Source organism: Bufo bufo, chromosome 5 (assembly GCF_905171765.1).
Source record: "Bufo bufo chromosome 5, aBufBuf1.1, whole genome shotgun sequence".
NCBI classification, from domain to species: domain Eukaryota; kingdom Metazoa; phylum Chordata; class Amphibia; order Anura; family Bufonidae; genus Bufo; species Bufo bufo.
The window spans coordinates 43,149,663-43,171,401 of NC_053393.1; the positions used below are offsets into that span (position 1 = coordinate 43,149,663).

The following is a 21,739-nucleotide window of genomic DNA, read 5'->3' on the forward strand; positions in this document are numbered from 1 at the left end:
TTCCTCAGGGGCTGGTAAAAAAAAAATGCTGCTTCTTTGCTTGCTGCTCCTAGTTCACAGGACAGGAGTTTCCTGCTAAACTCTTCTCTCTTGCTGCTCACTCAGCCTACACAGGATTCAGAAGAAGTGGGGCGACGGCTACCCGCTAATTACAGTTACTAATGGTCGGGCTGGCCAATTAACTCCCACCTCCCCACACACAGCCTTTGAGAGACAAGGTGCATACAAGCATCACATTAACCTCTCATGCTGTAACATTTCTGGTGCATCTATTCATATGTCTCTGTGTTGTACCATTCTTCTGTTATTCCTACCACAAAAATGTATGAATTGTCAGCAGTCTGCAATAAAGGTCCAGATGGGTGTCATCAGTTGTGGAGGGAAAGGGGTGCTCCTGAAGTCTCACACTGGAAGCAGTGGAGAGTGTCAGACTGTGCAGGGACCCCCCCCCAGTTAGTAACACCCATCTGGACCTTCATTGCAGACTGATAGTAATTCATTCAGAACTTCAAGCAGTAATAATAGAGGAATGGCATAACAGAGAGTCATAAGAACAGATGCTCCAGAATTATTGGTGGTAGTTACTAAAACTGGTATAGTATTTTATAACTGGTTTATTAGTTCTTAGAGGTTGTGGTTATCACTAACTGCGATAATTAAACTCAATGTGGGAGAGTACTGACAAAGTACACAGCGCTCTTCACGTTATACTGCTGTTAATATTAAAAAACGCAAATCAAAATTCCGGCCACTGAGAAAACCAGAATCTATTCACATGAAAGGTTTGCAAAGTGAATGCTCTCCGGCTATTTAGTGAGATTTGAGCTGCCATATGTGCAAAGCATAATGCAGATCTAAACCCTCCCCGGGCATTGCTCTGATCTTCATAAATTAAGAATTTTTCTTTCCAGAATCTTGAAAGCCATTGCTGTGGGTTACGTGGAATTACGTTAATCACCGAGGAGAGGAACGCTTGTTTACCTGCTGGCCAGAGATCTAACGCCCTAAATAATGGCTTCAACTAAATGCAAAGTAGCTTAATATTGCTCCTTCTAAAATCCTCAGAAACCTCCGCTGCTGCTCTTCAGAGGTAGTTTTACAGTTTTTCGGGGACTTGAAAAGATTATGGATTTAGGGATTATGATGACATAGCTCTGGATGCATGAAATACATTATGACAGGAGGGTGGATACATTACTAATACGCTAAAGTCTGATGTTGCCCTGTATGGCGCCATTCTGTACACGCCAGCTGTAGGCACTCCTTGTGCCGTCTTATGATAAGTCACTGTCAGCCCCTGGCTGGCACTTAAAGAGCACCTTTCAGCAGGATCCACCCTTAAAGAGCACCTTTCAGCAGGATCCACCCTTAAAGAGCACCTTTCAGCAGGATCAAACCAGGCATACTACCTGGTAGGTTTGATCCTGCTGGTTAAAACGATACCTGTCTTGTGAAAATCGGTTGTGGTTTTCCCGAGAAAAAAAGACTTATTCTTTATGCAGCTGAGGGCTTCAGTGCACAGAGTTGGCGGGGCCTTTCACTGGAACGTTGAGTCGCACCGCGGGGCTAGGCTCCGCCCCTCAGTGCACTGAAGCCCTTATTTGTATAAAGAATAAAAGTATTTTTTCTCGGGAACGCCAAAACCGATTTTCACAAGACAGGTGTCATGTTAATCAGCAGGATGAACCCTACCAGAAATAACACCTTGTTTAATAGAGTCGATCCTGCTGACAAGTGCTCTTTAAAGGGGTAATATAGATTAATATAGGGGTAATATAGATTAAGCAATCAATGCTTATTCTTTGTGAACTGAACAGTGTGTCAATTACATCAATAGGACAGCGTTTTACCCACAAGGTTTCTATTCGTGCACCCTCAGATGAGAAATACAGATGTTTAAATGGGGGAAGGGAATAAGGTCACCGCAAGATATCCTTCCCCAATCAAGCAACTCTGACAGAGCAGTGTCTCCCAGCTACTTGGGGCGATACACAGGGCAATGATCATGAGTGAACAGTTCAGTCATTTAAGTTGCACTTACATGCAGGAATCATCTCCTCTATGTTGGCATGAATGATCGTTACTATGATTGTTCGTCCCCATACAGATTCATTGTTTGTTGGTGGCATATCCCTGTTTAGGGTTCATGCACACAAACTTATTTTTTGTCCATGTCTGTTCTGTTTTTGGGGCAGCAAAAAACCCCAAAATGAATCCGTGTGCGTTCCTTGTCCGTATGTCCACATGGCCGTTCCACAAAAAAATAGAACATGTCCTATTATTGTCAGCATTATGGACAAGGATAGGACTGTTCTATTATGGTTGGCAAACTACGTTCTGCAAAATGCGGTCTCTGTGTTTTTCAGGTCCACAACGACGTTCGTTTGCATGAGACCTTTGGGGCATTCACACAACTGTATGTATTTTGTGGTCCACAAAATGTGGATCCACCAAAAATACGGATGACGTCCATGTATGACGTGCGTGTGTCTGCAAAATGTGCAAGAATGGGGGGGAATCCATTATGACTTCTGTATCATTGCAACCACGGTGATGTCATCAGTCTAGCCACTGTGACAAGTCCCACATTATGACATCATACAGGTATAAATAGCCTGAGCACAGCCAACCTTGGTGCCAATTCTTTGGTAGAGGCTTTTGCCAAAGTTATTCTTGGCCCCTAGAAGAAGTGGTTTGTGTCCAGAGCACAGAACCACCAGCACAATTGATGGACAATTCATTGACTTTTGACCATTTTCTAGTTAGACTCTAGTGGGGGGGGGGATATTGACCTTTTTATTAATAAGCCTTATTTATAGAGGGGCAACATATTCCACAGCATTTTACAATTCAAAGGGTTAATTTGAATGAATGAATGATCGTATTTTTCACTTTAAAAAACACATTTTCCCCCCAAAAGTGGGGGGAAATTGGCAGTGGGTCTTGTAAAGCGATAGCTAATGAGTGCTTCCATTATGGAAGAGATTAGTTCATTTTTTCATTTATTTTATGTCTGATCTGAGGTCTGATACAGATTGGGGGTCTGATTGGGGGGTTGAGGTCTGATAAAGTTCAGGGGTCTGATTTGGGGGTCTGATACAGCTTTGGGGTCTCATCTGAGGTCTGATAAAGATTAGGGGATCTGAACTGAGGTCTGATGAAGACTGGGGTGTCTTATATGAGGTCTGATAAAGATTTGAGGTAGGTCTGATGAAGATTAGGGGTCTGATTTAGGGGTCTGAAAAATATTTTGTTTCTGATGTTCCTCTTCTAAAACCTAGGTGCGTCTTATAATCAGGTGCACCCTATAAATACAGTAATGAATGAATAAATAATTTTTCATATTTTCCAGTATCATCCACCAGAGGGAGCTAATATGAAATAAGGGGTCAAGTCAAGCAACCTGTAAAATGGTTTCTGTAAATATGGTCCCTCCTGGCTGGTGAGAAAACACCTCCCCTACCCTGGAGTATGAGCCCCCACAAGGTTTATCCAGGCTTTTTTTTACCTGTTAGAAATCAGTAAAAAGGAAAAAAAAAATATTAAAACATGAAAAAAGTGAAAAGCAATGAAACAGAGGCATTAACTACTGGGAGACAGACGGAAAATTCTCTTGTTGTATAGGAATCTTCATATTCAAGAGTCATAGATCCCCTGGAGACCGGAGCCAGGTGATAAAATGTTTTATATTCCACTAAAATTATATTATTTTGCCCTTTTCGCAACTTTATGCTGTAATAAGAATTTATCAGCAGGTTTATAACATTTACCTATGAATTCTATGACTATCATTTTTATATCCACTGTGGTGATGTGTACAGTGTACAGTGCTGGGAGGCATGTATGTAGTGTACGGGGACTGTAATGCCCGTCACTACAGAAGGGTCACTTGTGTGCTGTCGTTCCCCCCCTTATTTATGGGGAAGTTGGTATAAGTCATCTTTATAAACTGTAATGCTATGTATTTCCCTGTTACTGTGAAACTTGCATGTACAGGCCTGCTAGGGGTGTCATTCCAGCTCTGAGTCACTAGAGGGAGCTAGAGAGCCCTAGGTTATATAAGGCCCAGTCAGGGAAGGGAAAGTCAGTCTAAGGTTGATAGTCTAGTCTAACCAGAGATTAGACAATGTCAGAGTCAAGTCCAGGCCTGAAGCCTGCAGACCAGGAGAGGGTATTGCAGTCCCTGTAACCGGGTTCCAGATTCAAAGAGAAGGTTCCCCTCCTGAGTTCACCTATGCAGAAGCAGGAACCCCTCAATTAAAGAGCCTGAGGAAGCTGAGAGAGAGACAGAGGCAGGTACTTGATAAAGATAAAACCAAGGATATACGCCAGAGCTAGGGTATTGGGCCTTGGAGAAGAGTTTCTATGTTCCAGGATCAGTCAGGAATAGAGTGCAAGCCGCCTGTACTACAAATCCTGTGTCTAACACTCTGAATGTCACCTTGCTATACATATATTGCCTGCATCAACTGTATTGAAAATCAACTGTCTGCAAAGGAACTGCGTTTCCGTCAATGTCCCTAAATGATGACTACTAAAGTTTGAGTTCTGCTTTAACATCACGTGGTTCCTCAGTTATTCCTGCTATCAGCGTTTAATTGGCACTGGCGTCACGAACATTTCTCATCATCACCTGCCCTTGCAGAGAGTCAGCCGTCTCAGGTTAGTGTCTATTGCACTACAACACCCAGGAACATTTCTAAACCTAACTTGAGTACGCTGCATGTATATCCCACCCTGATACCTCAACTGGGTGAGATAACTGAAATCCAGAAAGCTGCAGTGGTTTCAGCAAAGTGTAGTTTGCTAAGACAGTTTTGTCTAGATGTTGTTCTGGGCTGGATTTCAAGTGGACTGGGGGATAGGTTTGGTAGTGGGATCTGCCAGTCCACACCCTCCCACTACATGTATTATCTTTTGCCGGAGGTGATCGCAGGTGAGGCCTGCTGCTGTAATCAATAAAACAACCCTCTGTGTTAAAGAAGACCCAGGGCTGGGCCCACAGATTCAGAGGGTACACAATGCCACACAGACACAAACAGTGGTTCTTTTACAACACTTGCGTTTACTGAACAATTACAGTGAACAAGTAGCTGAGCATACATAAACAGAATGGTAACAGAGCATAAACACACAGTAAGGATAATACTGCCTAACACTAACCCAGTACTTGAAACTTTTCCCTGATGTCCATAAAGCAGCCTGGCTGCGCCTGAATGTTCCAGAGCAAGCTATAACGTTGGGGTGCACCCTAAGTAAGTATTGTGCAATACTATTTGTAATCCAGAAGAAGGTGAAGTCTGTATCCTGCAGCTTTTATATATGTCACAAAGTGTCACTGGAACAGTGCAATGTGATATGACGCGGCTAAGCCGCAATTACAGTTCCTTGGATATTTAGGCGGACTCTTGGCATTCTCTCCCTGATCCACTGGTCCACTGAGAACCGGACATCACAGTCACATGATTCCCGGGGCTGGCGCTACAAGTGTCTCCTTGGGGCTTGTGAGGAATATGGATTATTATTTTATGTCAGCCATGTTCCCACACCAGCCATCAGTTGTCAGATAGCAGAGGTAGTGAACTCCACAGGGGGGCCCTGCTTCAAAGCCCAGCCAAGTGGCAGAGAACGTCTTGCAGGCCACCTTTTTTCCATTCAGCCAGCCAGGAACCCAGCTAATGAAACAGGAAAAACCTCTCTGCAGGAGGTCTAGGCCATTCCCCAGTTCAATGAACATTATCAGACATCATGGAACCGGCGATTCATAAGCAATTATGAATCACCCGTCCATCCCTGTGGCCACGATGAACAGCCCCGTGGTCATAGTTGGGTGGTGGGATGCCAACTATACATATCTCCCCACAGAAACCAAATAACGGTACCATGCTTGGACTCCACTGGTAGCTGGAACCCAGGCGGATGCATTGGTCCCAGAACCACCTCCCTGTGGCATTCTGGTCTGGAGCCATGAACCCTAATCAGTTTTGTGGCTCATGTGCTGCCAGCCCAGCAGAGGGCCGGCTACAGGTTAAAAGGCTTGTGCCAGCAAGCAGGCGTGTCTTTCTCTGAAGGGAGGTCACATTGTGCCATGTGTTTAGAGAGACCTGCAACCAGCTGACATCACTGCTTCCCATGTGACCACAGCTAAGAACTCATCACAACCCAAAGGACTCCTATACCTGGTAAACTGACTTTTGTTCTGCTTAACCCTGTTTGTACCACGCCATCTGTATTTGTAACCTCAGACCACTGTATATATTCTTTGTGTATATAGTGTTAATTCTAGTGAGCCCTTAAGGCGATTAAATATATAATTTAATCTTGTGCTGTCTTGTATCTCGATCATGAATCCCCACGTCCGTGTTTCGGCCTAGTAATATGCTACCGTGGGTTGGTTTCATACCCTATATAATCCCGTTAGCGGACCGGGCTTATATCAAACAAAAAACTGGTGGCAGTATACCTGGGCTGAGAATGCGCTGTTTCACTGGGGTAGTGAAAAGGCTCTCTCAGGTTGTTGCCTCTCTGTGCCTGTGTGGACAGGAGGAGTCTGTAAACACTGTACCAAGCTGACCTTACCTGCTCCTCCAGGAGGGCGTAACATCACACCTTGGTAACCCGTGACCATACCGTATCTCACTGGCTCTACGTAGTTGACGTCCGACGTCAGTCGGGGTACGGTATTCGTCACAGGGCTGATGTCCGTCTCCCCTGTGAGCTGCAATTCCCTTCCTGGCTCCACAGGGGTTCGCTCTTGAAGTCCTCAGAAGCACCAGGCAGCCCCCGTCTCTCCACTTCCTCCTCTGCACCGGAACTCCTACCCTTCCAGGGAGAGTGTGATCAAGTAAGTTAATGTCTTCGTGCAGCCTCAAGTCTGAAATTACAGTTCGCTATCACCCTCCTGAGTGTCCTACTAAGTCTCAAAAATGACATTATTTGAACCTTGAAAGGTAAAACATATATAAACTTTTCTATACTGAACTTTTCCATTGTAACTTTATACACCCACCTAAAGAATTATTAGGAACACCTGTTCTATTTCTCATTAATGCAATTATCTAGTCAACCAATCACATGACAGTTGCTTCAATGCATTTAGGGGGGTGGTCCTGGTCAAGACAATCTCCTGAACTCCAAACTGAATGTCAGAATGGGAAAGAAAGGTGATTTAAGCAATTTTGAGCGTGGCATGGTTGTTGGTGCCAGACGGGCCGGTCTGAGTATTTCACAATCTGCTCAGTTACTGGGATTTTCACGCACAACCATTTCTAGGGTTTACAAAGAATGGTGTGAAAAAGGAAAAACATCCAGTATGCGGCAATCCTGTGGGCAAAAATGCCTTGTGGATGCTAGAGGTCAGAGGAGAATGGGCCGACTGATTCAAGCTGATAGAAGAGCAACGTTGACTGAAATAACCACTCGTTACAACCGAGGTATGCAGCAAAGCATTTGTGAAGCCACAACATGCGCAACCTTGAGGCGGGTGGACTACAACAGCAGAAGACCCCACCGGGTACCACTCATCTCCACTACAAATAGGAAAAAGAGGCTACAATTTGCACGAGCTCACCAAAATTGGACTGTTGAAGACTGGAAAAATGTTGACTGGTCTGATGAGTCTCGATTTCTGTTGAGACATTCAAATGGTAGAGTCCGAATTTGGCGTAAACAGAATGAGAACATGTATCCATCCTCTGATGGCTACTTCCAGCAGGATAATGCACCATGTCACAAAGCTCTAATCATTTCAAATTGGTTTCTTGAACATGACAATGAGTTCACTGTACTAAAATGGCCCCCACAGTCACCAGATCTCAACCCAATAGAGAATCTTTGGGATGTGGTGGAACGGGAGCTTCGTGCCCTGGATGTGCATCCCTCAAATCTCCATCAACTGCAAGATGCTATCCTATCAATATGGGCAAACATTTCTAAAGAATGCTATCAGCACCTTGTGGAATCAATGCCACGTAGAATTAAGGCAGTTCTGAAGGCAAAAGGGGGTCCAACACCGTATGGTATGGTGTTCCTAATAATTCTTTAGGTGAGTGTATGTACTTTGTCGCCATCTATTGACAGAAGAGAGACATTGCAGGCATAATACACTTTACATTCAATAGCATTGGTGAATCATGCTTACACCCTTACATGTGTATGACTTGGAGAAAGAAAGGCTGAGGAAGCCTGAGAGAGAGGGGAGCTTGAGAGGCTCTGTGTGGTCTCAGCCAGGAGGGCTAAGGGGCCACGAGGCTTTGTAAGGCCTGAAGTTTTGGGGGCCCATTGACGCCTACAGAAAGAGGGTCGCACAGTCAGAGTCGGGACTTCTGGACCATCTTCCCCCAAGAGTGCTGGTGTGGTCACAGCCTGGAGCCTGCTATACCGTATATGGCTGAGGAAGCCGGATCTAATCCTGTGTGTGAACGGTGCTCTATAGGTGAGGTAGAGACAACACATATATTAGGTAGAGCCCAGACGGGCAGGTGTTTATTTATTATGTTTATGTGTGTGATGGTGCTGAAGTGCCACAATAAAGCACCTTTTGGACTTGAACCCTGTTGTCAGAGGAGAAGTCTGTGATCGCAACCCTCTATGTGAGAGCGATCCCTTACACCACATTGTGGTCTACAGAAGGGAGCAGGGGGTTCCAGGTACAACAGGCTTTGCTTCTAGGATCATGGTCTATAAAGCCAACAATCTCAGAGTACAGTAGCCACGGTGTGTAGGAAAAGTGCTCAGGAGGAGGTTAGTAAGAGTCAGGAGAGATACATGACTGCAGGATCAGACTACACATAGACATTGTTTGTAGTCTGTAGTCATGGAGACACACAGTTCTGAATTGGAGCTATGGACACAAAAGCTGTTAAAAATGTTACAGCTACATGAAGAGATTACAGCTCTAGCAATAATTATAAGAAAAGAAACCAGACTTTGAAAAATATATTTCTACAACATTTTAATACAGGTCGGAGCAGCATATATATCATGTCTTAAAGGCGTTTTCCAGTACTTAGATATTGATGGCCTACCCTTAGGATAGGTCATCAGTATCAGATTGGTGGAGGTCCAACATATCCAGTACCCCTACCAACCATCTGTTTTGGACAGCTACCAGCTCAGAAAACTATACAGTGAATGAAGCCAGAAGCAGACAGCGCCATACATTGTGTAGGAGCCGTTCTGGGGTGCTGCTGCTCACGACCATTCAAGTGAATGGGGGCTGAGATGCGGTATGCCAGCGGTGGAAACTACACGTTAGATGGAGCCTTCAGTCCACTGTATAGTTTCTGGCACCTGTGGCTGCCCGAAACAGCTTATTAGTAGTGGGTGCGGGTTGTCGGCCCCCCACCGATCTGATATTGATGACCTATCCTGAGGACAGGCCATCCCTTTAACCCCCTTTAACAGCTGTAGTATTTACTGGCTGTGAAAGTATTGGCAGCTTTCTTACTACAAGCATGTTGTCACAAATTCATTGCACATTATATTATTGCACGTTGTAATATTTCTTGAGGAATCAGGAAACTGATGTACAGGGCGAGTGGGTCAGCATTGGCTACATCTGAAAGGATCAGAATTTGTGCAATCAGTACAACAGAAGCAATATCCTTAATAGTCCATAGAGCTGTTTCTCCATGCAGCTTTAACATACTATGTCACACATTTTTTTTACATAGAAATTAAGGGAGGTACAGGGATATCCCTGGTGGTCTAGAGTGATGGCCATTACTATGTAGTCTCTCTGGTGGTCTAGGGTGATGAGGGATTTAATATTGATATCAATTATCCATGGTTATGCGTAAATATCATCCCTGGGACCAGGGGTGCACCACCAATCGCCTCAGGCAGCACCATGTAGGGGCAAGAGGGGGGAAGCGGAAGGGCCATGTTTAATGAGCGCTTTCATTGTGGCAAAGGGGTTAGGTTAAGAAATTGGCACTTGGGGTGGCGCCGTTTCAGTTTTCGCCTCAGGTAGCAGAAAGGCTAGGTGCACCCCTGCCTGGGGGTCTTGGGACTTTATAGGTCTGCGGGTCTACTGCCTAGTAGGGTTGATCTGGCTGATTAAAATGATACCTGACTTGAGCATCAAGGGGTAGAGCCTTAGCTCTTCAGCTTTCCAGTGCTGGTCACAACCCTCGGTGCACTAAAGTCCTCATTGGCATGAAGAATAAACGTCTTCTTTTTTCCTCAGGAATGCGACAAACTATTTTCTTAAGAAACGGTATAATTTTAACCAGCAGGGCCAACCGTACCAGTAGGTCTGGTTTGATAGGGTGGATCCTGCTAACAGGTGCTCTTCGATATTTTAGAATTGTATCGTTTATCATTACACGAATTAGGATAGGTAAGAGGATAATGGCAGGAAAGTATACCTAAAATTTAATTTTATTTCATCTGAATAGATTAAGAATTCTTCTAGGGGTCAAAGGTCTGCTTTTTTTTTACATGGATATACAAATCACCGACAAAATCATCTAGCTAAATGATTAATTCTGTGTACCTGCAGCTTCCACTAGAGGGAGCTCACTGCATAGAGATTTATACAGCTTTATACAATGATTTTTGCAGAACTCCTGAAAGGAAAGTTTCTGGGCAATAGAGAGAGAACTCCTGCAAAATTTGTTGCCTGGTGTTAACTTGCTAACAGAGAGAACTATAATGTAACTTGGGTATAGAGCTCCACTTGGCCTTGGTTGCCCTCTTGCTTTAACTCCACCAGAGCCCCCACTGTAGGATGTTCACCCACTTAGGATCCTATTACTGATGGCACCGGGCAGTGTATAGAAAAATAGGGCAAGGAACAGAGCTAGAATGAGCAGGACCAGAGCGATGATGATATATTTCTTGTAATTTCTCCAGATCAGGTGGAAGAAACACTTGAAGGGATTGACAAACCAGTTGAAGGACGTGTCCGGGCGACTGGAAGACAAAACAAAAATATCATCAATAGTTTGGTAAATAGAGATTGTGCCGTTATCTACTAGGAAAAAATATACAAAAATCCACAGCACTTCTCCATTGATGACTACAGCGACGTTTCGACCCCCTCTGATCTTTATCAATGGAGGAGTGCTGCGGATTTTTGTATATTTTTACCTGATGATGGGACCCTTGGCCGGGATCTCTATCTGCGAGCACCACCGCCCTTACTAACGGTATCGGTTTTCTCATGTTGGAATTTGTAGTGCCGCTTATCCTTTTTTTACATTACTAGGAAGCCATCGTGTCCAACAGATGACATCAGTTGGAAAATGGAGAGTAGTGTCTAAGCTGGTTTTGGTGGTCTTGTAGGAATTTGTCCAAAGCAGAGGACTTAAAGGGGTTTTCCGGGACTTAAATAGTGATGACCTATCCTCTAAATAGTTCATCAGTATCTGATCGGTGCAGATCTGACTCTCAGGACCCCCACCAATCAGCTGTTTGAGAAGGCACTTGGCGCTAGCCTTCTCTCACTGCCTTCTCTCAGCTTTTCCTAGGCCAAGTGATGACATGGTCATCGGTCATGTGGTCTAGGTGCAGCTCATCCCATAGAAGTGAATGGGGCTGAGCTATGATACCAAGTACAACCACTATACAATGTATGGCGCTGTGCTTGGTGAGCATGGAGAAGGCAGCGGTGCTCACAGGAGCGTCGGTGCCTTCTCAAGCAGCGGGACCCCCACCGATCAGATACTGATGACCTATCCAGAGGACATGCCTGAATAAAAGTGGACAGCGCATCTTGTTGCCCACAGCTGTTTCCTGTTAACAGCACACCATATGGACAGGAGTAGTATTACAAGAAAAGACTATAATTGGTTTAATGGCCACCTGATGCTTACAGTATTTTTCTTTTACAGAAAGGAAGCAAATTACATTTATTAATTATAATACACTATAATAATGGGTTACTGTGATTAACAACCCTATGAATAAATCAGTGGCGTTAAAGGGAACCTGTCACCGGTTTTTAAACGTAAGAATCATCGGCTTCCTGAGATAGTCCCCCCCCCCCCCCCCAAATCATCCTATTTTTTTTTTTTTTTTATAAATTCTTTATTTAGAATTTTTCAATTTTTCAATTCAAGACAAGACATGAATCAGTTGTCGAACAGGTTACACAAAGTAAAGCGAAAAGTCTCGCAGTGGCAATTTGTTAAGTCAAATAAACACAATACCCAATGAGATATCACATAGACATATGTGGAATAGTTTGAAAAAAAACTGGAGCGTCAGCAGACGTATAAAGGAAAGGATAGAAAGAGGGTTTTTAGTTTTTTTAAACACCTTCAAGTACTTCTTTTTACAGTCCACTTTCGCTTTTTTCTAGCTATGTAAATTAAATGCTTACCTCATCACTTCCCATTCCTAACCCCACTTCCCGTTACATGAGTGACAGAATCTAAAGATCCTACCCTCCTCCCGAACTCACGTCCCAAATCCCGCGCATGTGCAAAACCAGTCGCCTCACTCCTCATCTCACACTGATCATATAATGTATACTGCGCAGCTGCGAGACTTGGCAGAGAAGGGGTGGCGATGAGCAATCGTAGAGGGTGTGTCTTATTCATTTGTGGGCGTGGCTGCACTCCAAGAGTCAGAGAACGCTGGACTCATCTCTGAAGCATGGAGGAGACAGGACTCATCTAAGGTGCAATTACATACATGGCGGGAACATTTATTTTAGGTTTTTCTCTGAACTGATAGTTTGTCCAGAATAGATTTTAATATCATTATGAATGTATTAAAAAGTATTTATAGAAAAGTGAGTGGATAAATAGGCTTAGAAAGTGATGACAGGTTTCCTTTTTTTTTTTTTTTTTATATTTTCTTTTTATTCCTTTCATAATACAAAATTAAAATTAGGTTTGACAATACAAAATCTGAGTTCAACAATACATAATCTGCTAAGACATTCAGTGTGACAGGTAGTATACCGTAATTAACACAAACAATACCACAATAATAAATAATCTGTTCTATCTTGGGGGTTCCACGACTCCCCATTAGACTCCACAGTACATTTAACTCAGACCACGTATTGTCTGTGTAACTTAGCTTACCCCCCACCTTAAACGAACCACCCCCCCAATCCCCCCCCCCATGTTGGTTGTCTCGGTAGGCGCCGTAGATGATCTCCCAAAGGGTGTATGCGTTATCTTCATCTCTCTCTCCTCCCTCACCCCCCCACCCGGACGATGGCACTGCTCGACAGCAACTAATTGTCATTATTACTACTTATTGCATATGCCTCAAACCTCTCAATCATTACTAATACATTTTTCCACTCCATAATATTGGGCGCTCTATCAGAACCCTGCTCTCTTGCGATGATAACTCTCGCCGCCATAAGGCCTCTTGTCCAGACCCTTTTTTTTTCTTTTTTCCCTAACTAATGGCGGAATACAGCCAAACACAGCCACCTCCAATTCAAGTGGAAGGGATACCAAGGACTCTACACTTAAAGCACGAAAAATCTCTCTCCAATAAGATTGCACATTTGGGCAACTCCATATCATATGTATATAGCCGGCAGCCTCTTCTTTTCATTTCCAACTGCTTGATTTTCGTTCCTTATAAATCTTACTTAACAATTATGGGGTCATATACTGTATATTCTATGAATAATACTTAGTTACTAGAAATCGTTGCCCTTTCCTTTAAATGAAATTGCGGTTGTAGTCACTGGTTGTCTTTGATTAAACTCGAAAATAAACTCTTTTTAATTACCGTATTTTTCGCCCTATAAGACGCACCGGCCCATAAGACGCACCTAGGTTTTTGAGGAGGAAAATAAGAAAAAATATATTTTGAACCAAAAAGGTGTGCTTTTGAACTAATTGTGGTCTGTGGATGGCTCACGGTTATGGGGGATCTGTGGGTGACGCACTGTTATGGGGGATCTGTGGGTGACGCACTGTTATGGGGGATCTGTGGGTGTAGCACTGTTATGGGGGATCTGTGGGTGACGCACTGTTATGGGGAATCTGTGAGTGACGCACTGTTATGGGGGATCTGTGGGTGACGCACTGTTATGGGGGATCTGTGGGTGACGCACTGTTATGGGGGATCTGTAGGTGACGCACTGTTATGGGGATCTGTGGGTGACGCACTGTTATGGGGGATCTGTGGGTGACGCACTGTTATGGGGGATCTGTGGGTGACGCACTGTTATGGGGGATCTGTGGGTGACGCACTGTTATGGGGGATCTGTGGGTGACGCACTGTTATGGGGGATCTGTGGGTGACGCACTGTTATGGGGGATCTGTGGGTGTAGCACTGTTATGGGGGATCTGTGGGTGACGCACTGTTATGGGGGATCTGTGGGTGACACTTATGGGGGATCTGTGGGTGACACTTATGGGGGATCTGTGGGTGACACTTATGGGGGATCTGTGGGTGACACTTATGGGGGATCTGTGGGTGACACTTATGGGGGATCTGTGGGTGACACTTATGGGGGATCTGTGGGTGACACTTATGGGGGATCTGTTGGTGACCCTTAAGGGGGATCTGTGGGTGACCCTTAAGGGGGATCTGTGGGTGACCCCTATTGGGGATCTGTGGGTGACACTTATGGGGGATCTGTGGGTGACACTTATTGGGGTCTTTGGATGGCACTGTTATGGGGGATCTGTGGATGACACATATATAGCATCTTATACTATGTGTCATCCACAGATCCCCTCCATAACAGTGTCCCTGTAGTCAATGACCCTCAATACAGGGGGTGGGGGTCGCATCTGCTTTTATAATGACAGCGGGGCCCGTGCAGTGACTGTATTCTACTACACGGGCCCCGCTCACTGTATATTATCATATCTGTAATAGTTAATTGTTATGTATATAATCGGGTAATCAGCGCCTGTATTACTTACAACTACAAGCGCTCGGTAGGTACCAGAGAGGAGGGAGGAGGCAGGCCGGGAGGACGGGCGCTGGCAGCGTGAGTCACTACGTCATGCGCCCATGCCGCCTCCTTCATTCATAAAGTGGGCGGCGCAGGCGCGTGACGTAGTGACTCACGCTGCCAGCGCCCGTCCTCCCGGCCCGCCTCCTCCCTCCTCTCTGCTACCTACCGAGCGCTTGTAGTTGTAAGTAATACAGGCGCTGATTACCCGATTATATACATAACAATTAACTATTACAGATACGATTATACAGTGAGCGGGGCCCGTGTAGTAGAATACAGTCACTGCACGGGCCCCGCTGTCATTATAAAAGCAGATGCCGACCCCCAGACCCTCCTCCCTCACAGCTGATACACCCGCCGCGCGGCATCGCGGCGGGTGTATCATTGAAAATTCGGCAAAATCGCAGCATTTGCCCCATAAGACACACTGCTGTTTCCCCCCCACTTTTGGGGGGGGGAAAGTGCGTCTTATAGGGCGAAAAATACGGTATATTCATTCCTTGTGGAAATAAATGAATAACCAGAGTACCTGCTGCTTTTGTTAACGACTTATTGAAATTAATTTTTACATAGGGGGAATTTATCATTAGGAGAATATTTGAAGTCAGTTTTGCTTCAGTCTGTGTTGGAGGACTTTGTGCCACATTTATCAAATGTTGCATGTTGTTTGATAAATTTGGCTTGTCCTTAAACCTAACACTTCTGTCTAGAGAAGCTACTCCAGTTTTCCTACTCCACCCTGCTCCTGGAGTGAGATTGCGACTTATTTGCGACTTTTTAAAAAGTCTCAATGATAAATCTGGAGTGAAATAAATTAACATAGCTAACCACGCCCACTTTTCCACCCATATTACAAAACTGGCGTGAGTGGTGTACGTCGCAAAATTATGAGCAATCGCATAAATTTTGCGCAAGCGAGTGCAAAAAAGTTGCAAAAGCCCTATTTTGAGACTTTTTGATGCCAGAATTCTGGAGTGAAGGTATGATAAATCAGGGCCGTAGAGTTTTCTTACTTGTACTTACAGATCTTAATTTTTTATATTATTGTCATGATCCTTTTTTCTATAAGATCAAATAGCTCTGAGTTTGCTGCTGAACGTGTCTCCTGTTTCTTCCATTGAATTAATGGAAAACCTAAGAAAATGTTTTGCATTTGCAGTGTCCCACTAACAACTGCTAAAAGGGGTTAAGTGTTTTTGTGCATTTCCTGTGTATTCTGCAGAAGGGGTTAACAGGACATTACTAGGTGGGGCTGCTTCACCCTGCCCATAGGGAGGAGTAGAGTGAGTTGAGAGTGAGACAGAGCAGTGAGAAGAAGCAGAGAACAGTCTTCAGGTATCAGTCAGCCAGCTTTAAAGACAGAGCCTTCAACCTGCCTCTGAGGTTGAAGACATATTGAAGCATACCAGTTTTGGAAAGGAGGTGCGTGCAAAAGAGAATATGGAGAGAACTTGTGTGAAATGTTTGGACTACACAGCAAACATGTCCAGGAGATGTAAAGCTTTAGGAGCCTGGACATATCTTGGAAGCAGACGGAGGATCTGCTAAGGACTACACCCTGTAGTGGGAAATTTGTACTGCTGCTTTGGAGAAGAAAATAGAAATGAGAGTAATTGAGATAGAGAAAAGAGTAACAAGAGAAGTGTTTCCCCCACTGTTGCAGGATGCATGTGTTTGGGATAAACAAGTAGAGATACAGGAAGGTTGACTCAAACTAGCCCTGTCTACCACCTTTGCAGCATGTAGAACTGAAAAAACTGTGGAAATTGCAACCTTTGTAAGATCTGCCAGTCCATGCATCATCTGAACTGTGACAACTACTGTGAGGAGATGCATTAGAACTTTATTGCCAGTAAAGAATTGTTGTTTGTTGCAAAGCTGGCCTCCACATTGCATGCATCAACACCTGCATTGCTGCAGAGCTTCCAATGGCTCCTGCCTTGCACCCAACACTAAGGTTACCCCATCTGACACCAGGTAGGAGAACCCCAAGTACCAGGGTGTGCCCTGAGAGGAACAAAGAGTCCGCCCCTCCCTTAACTGTGCATGCTGCCCAAGGATTACCAGGAAGGACCCAAAGCCAAATTGAGAACTACTACCACCCACCTCTGGCACTCCCATTCTCTCACTTCCTACTCTCTGCACATACAGTCAGGTCCATAAATATTGGGACATCGACACAATTGTAACATTTTTGGCTCTATACACCACCACAACGGATTTGAAATGAAACGAACAAGATGTGCTTTAACTGCAGACTGTCAGCTTTAATTTGAGGGTATTTACATCCACCTGATTATTATTCTGTCCCATTACTTTTGGTTCCTTAACAAGTGGGAGGCACATATGCAAACTGTTGTAATTCCTACACCGTTCAACTGATTTGGATGTAAATGCCCTCAAATTAAAGCTGACAGTCTGCAGGTAAAGCACATCTTGTTCGTTTCATTTTAAATGCATTGTGGTGGTGTATAGAGCCCAAAATGTTAGAATTGTGTCGATGTCCCAATATTTATGGACCTGACTGTAGATAACTCCCAAAAAGCATGTTGATTGTCATGCAGTTGTTCCTACCTAGATTGTAGGAAGATATTGTACTTCATTTACAAATTAAAAATGCAGTTTGGCTTTACATGTCTAATGTTCTCTCTTCATCTTGTGTATGTTACTGACATATTCACACCTCTACACCTCTGGCTAGTTTTAGTTGACCGTAAGATAGCCATTTTCTAAGAATAGGCCATCAATATAAAAATCCTGGATGACCCCTTTAACCTCTTCAACCTGCCTGCCCACATGAAAAGATGATCCTGGTCTCGGAGAAAGCTTAAAATTTGCAGATGGCGACAAGACTTTTTAGACTTGTCGCCATTTGCGACAGGGCTGCAGCGCTGTAGCTGAATATTGCAGAGGGGCATGGGAAACAATAATTCCTTGCCCCGCCACCGATCACCTACGCTACAGGCCTGAGGTCTATTTGGTCTGCCTCTGCTGCGGGGGAAGAACATCCTCCGGACACAGGAAATGGTAGGAGAGAGAGTGGAGAGGCCACGTGACCAGCCTGGGAGGGGCTTACTCCTGATGTGGCCCAATGGGGGAAGGAGAAATCTGCGGCTGCAGGTCTGGTGGTGTGTAAATCCTGTGTACCGGAGAGGTAATGATAGCACTGCAGGGCAGGGGAGGGACTGTGGTCACTGCGCCATCAATGAATATAATTAACACATTAATTTAAGGGTAGGCAGTGGGTGTCGGCAGCAGTATTACATACCCGACACCTGCCCTCCATGACAGGGTGCTGCGATCCCCAGCAGTTAACTCCTCAGGTGCCAAACCTGAGGGGTTAATTTGGCAACAAAAATGTTAATTTGGCTCCTAAATTTTTCAGGTTAGGAGCCAATGGCTCCTTGATATTTTTTGGGGAGCAATGCCTGGTCTGGAGCACTGCCTGGTCTGGAGCACTGCTTTAAGAATCCCTTTAAGCATTTCTTAATAAATGTGGTGTTTCTTACTCCGGAAAACATCTGATTAAGACTGGAGCATAAAATGCTTGTCTTAAATGGGTTGTCCACATTTTATTAAGTGGTGGCCTATCCTTAGGATAGACGATCACCAGTTGATCAGCAGGGGTCCGACACCCCACAACTCCGCTGATAAACTGTTCAGTTGACTTTATTCGGAGCAACATTGCAGTGACAAGCTCAGTCCGCTACAAAGGAGATGGAAATGCCTGCTTCCAATGCTGGAGCCATCCCTGAACAGCTGATTAGCAGGGTGACGGGGTGTCAGACCCCTGTGATCACCTGGTGATGGCCTATCTCAAGGATAAACCATCACTTATTAAAAGGTGGACAATCCCTTCAATAAGTTCACTTCTAAAGACTTAAATGTATTGAATCACACTAAAATTACCCACAACATCAGATTGTCCCATTAAATTACAGACTATTGGGGTCATTTATTAAGACCGGCCTTTTAGACGCCAGTTTTAATACCCCTTGCGCTGACGCTTGATCTGCCTAAAGTTATATAGAGGTAACGGCCTCTACATAACTTAGGCGCATCCACCACTGGCCTAAATCTACACCAGCATCCTTGCTGTCTTAGATTTAGATCATTTTCTACATCTTAGGCCTCATGCACACGACCGTTGTGCTCCGTTCCGCAAAATGGGGTTCCGTTGTTCCGTGATCCATTTCAGTTTTTGTTTCCGTGTGTCTTCCTTTATTTTTGGAGGACCACCAGACATAAAGGAAAGTTTAAAAAAATCTAAGACAGGTTTGCCACGCAAATGATAGGAAAAAAACGGACGCGGACACGCAGACACGGATGACAATCTTGTGTGCCTCCGTGTTTTTTAGCGGTCCCATTGACTTGAAGAGGTCCGCGAACCGTTTTCCGCGAAAATAATAGGACAGGTTATATTTTTTTGACGGACTGGAACCACAGATCACGGACGCGGATGACAAACGGTGCATTAGCCAAGTTTTCAACGGACCCATTGAAAGTCAATGGGTCCGCAGAAAATCATGAAAAACGGAACAACGGACACAGAATAAAACAACGGTCGTGTGCATGAGGCCTAAAACCGGCGTAGAAAATGATAAATGAGACCCGCCAGCTTCCCACCCACGCCTGCCCCCTTTTTAGACCTTACGTTAGCGGGGAAAAGTTGCAGATTCGGCTGCCAATTTTTGGAGTATATCTGTTGCAGATTCGGCCGCAAATCCCCTTTGCGACTGAATCTGCAACAGATATACGCGAAAAATTGGCGTATATCTAATAATAAATGACCCCCTATGTGACTATAAATATGTAGATGATAAAACCTGAATGTTTCATGGCAGGAGATTCAGTTCTTTATCTGATATTCTTTGATGTGTTGTTTTAGTGAGTTTGCATATTTTTTTTCTTTCATCCCTCAATCATTACATTTCTCAGTGAGAATCACGTTCTTTATTTTACGCTCTTTTCTTTTTCCGTTTCAGCAGGAATATCGCTGTTCATAGCGTTGGGGGATATTGATTACAGGACCTTTTCTTGACCCTTAGGCCAGTTTCCCCACAAGTTTTGTTAACAATGAAGTTCCTCCTGAGAGGAGAGTCCTCCACGAGTTCTTGCCAGGAGTAACCAGACCAGACAGCGCCAAGTTCTCTGTCTCTCTGCTCTGACTACTAGGGGTAAATTGTGATTGTAATGGGGAATCTTAGAGGGGATTGCCAATGTTTTCACATTTTGTGTCTTCTAACATCATATGTATTTTATAAAGGTGACTAAACTGGTCCCTGGCTTCTTGAAGTCTTTGTGGGTTAAGATCACTGACTTAAAGGGACAATGTAGATTAATCTAATCTTCTCATACCTAATAAACAAAGGAGCTTCACTAATTAAAGACATTTAACAATAACCCATAGTGGAGAATATCTAATTCTGGAGGACTGAACTTCCATGCATTACATAGACATCCCATCGATTTCATTGGGAACCATGAAATTCTTCATTTGCCCTGTGGTGACACTGTAGGGGAAATTGACACTTCCTGCTAGAACCTCGGCAGATTAGAGCTGATCACTGGTGGTTTCCAAAACAGTTGTGCTTTAAACCTATTGCCACTTACTTTGGTTTATCCAATGGTTCTGGTTCTTTTCGGGCGCGTCCAACAGGATTCTTTTCGGCTTCCTCTGCTGTGACCAGATGAAATTCTGCTTCTACTTTTCCCTGGACAAATGTAATAATAAGGCTGATGAAAGGATAGCTTCAAAGTGTATAATTCATTACTTTTTTCTTGAGTTTACTTGCAGAGCTACTGTTTATTTGATCATTTCTCCAATGCAACTAAAAAACTCATTCTACAGTTTTAACCACACTTATAGTCAAGTGAATTACAGATCCATCCATCATAGACCGAAATGCTGAAAAAAGTGTAATGTGTTGGACCTCCATGGTGGACATCCTTTGCTGTTCATCGTTACCACTGCCACCATTCTTTTCCCTCTAGTGGTACATGCGCTGCAGTCCTCCTCTGAAAGGACCAGCAGGAGTAAAGTAAAGATCATACTCAGCTTATACCTGACATCACATCCCTGCCTGAGCAATTGGTTCTTTTTTTCTTTTTGTTCCTGTGTTCTCTGAAGGTACACTATTCTTTATTTGGTTCTAACCGCTTGTTTCTGGACTTCATTCATCTGCCTGCCTGCCTGCCCCATCACATACCAGTTTACCTAAATATTCCTGCCTGGTGTCAACCTTGTATGACTATGCAACCGGATATCATTCTGATTATTAGCAAGCAATTGTAAACTACTCTAGGATGGTCACTTCGGAAAAGTCCATACCTCCTTGTGCGAGTTTTAAACTAAAGTGTAGTTAACCTCTTAGAGGCTGCTTCCTAGTTTAGCTCTATGCAAAATTTGTTAGCCACCTACTGATGGGTACACTGCCTGTCTATTGTCAATACAGCCATTGGGGGCAGCAGTGGAGAGTAGAGAGATGGATACAAAGTAAGCAACACAAATAGGGTTAGTTTTGACAAATTTCTGAAATGCTGTATATTTGGGCAAAATTTTAAACCAGCTCGTCAATCAAAAGTCATGTATGTAATGTATTCTCATCACGTCTCATAAAGCATTACACAGAACTTACCGTCAGTTCTCCAGACTTCACAAATGGCCACCACCCTTTAATTCTTTTTTGCTGAAATATTGAGATCTTGTTATCATCTTTTAAGGTGGTGGCCATACCTATGTCACAGCTTTTGGCTGTCTTGGCTCCACGATGGAATCCATTCAGGTTTAATTCCATTGAACCTGAAAAAAAAATCAAGATCTGTATAATATACAGTACAGACCAAAA

General features: G+C 44.1%; 1 protein-coding gene across 1 annotated transcript in view; it reads right to left on the reverse strand.

Moving 5' to 3' along the window:
- Positions 1–8,992: 8,992 nt before the first annotated feature.
- The window catches only part of FER1L6 (fer-1 like family member 6), a 240,040-nt gene continuing 227,293 nt past the window's right edge, over positions 8,993–21,739 (reverse strand). Inside the window, exons 39-41 of the mRNA XM_040431685.1 lie at positions 21,530–21,693; positions 20,505–20,605; positions 8,993–10,917 (exon numbers count right to left, since the gene is read on the reverse strand). Of these exons, the coding sequence (XP_040287619.1) occupies positions 10,737–10,917; positions 20,505–20,605; positions 21,530–21,693 (446 nt within the window). The 3' untranslated portion in view covers positions 8,993–10,736. The remainder of the gene's footprint in view (positions 10,918–20,504; positions 20,606–21,529; positions 21,694–21,739) is intronic.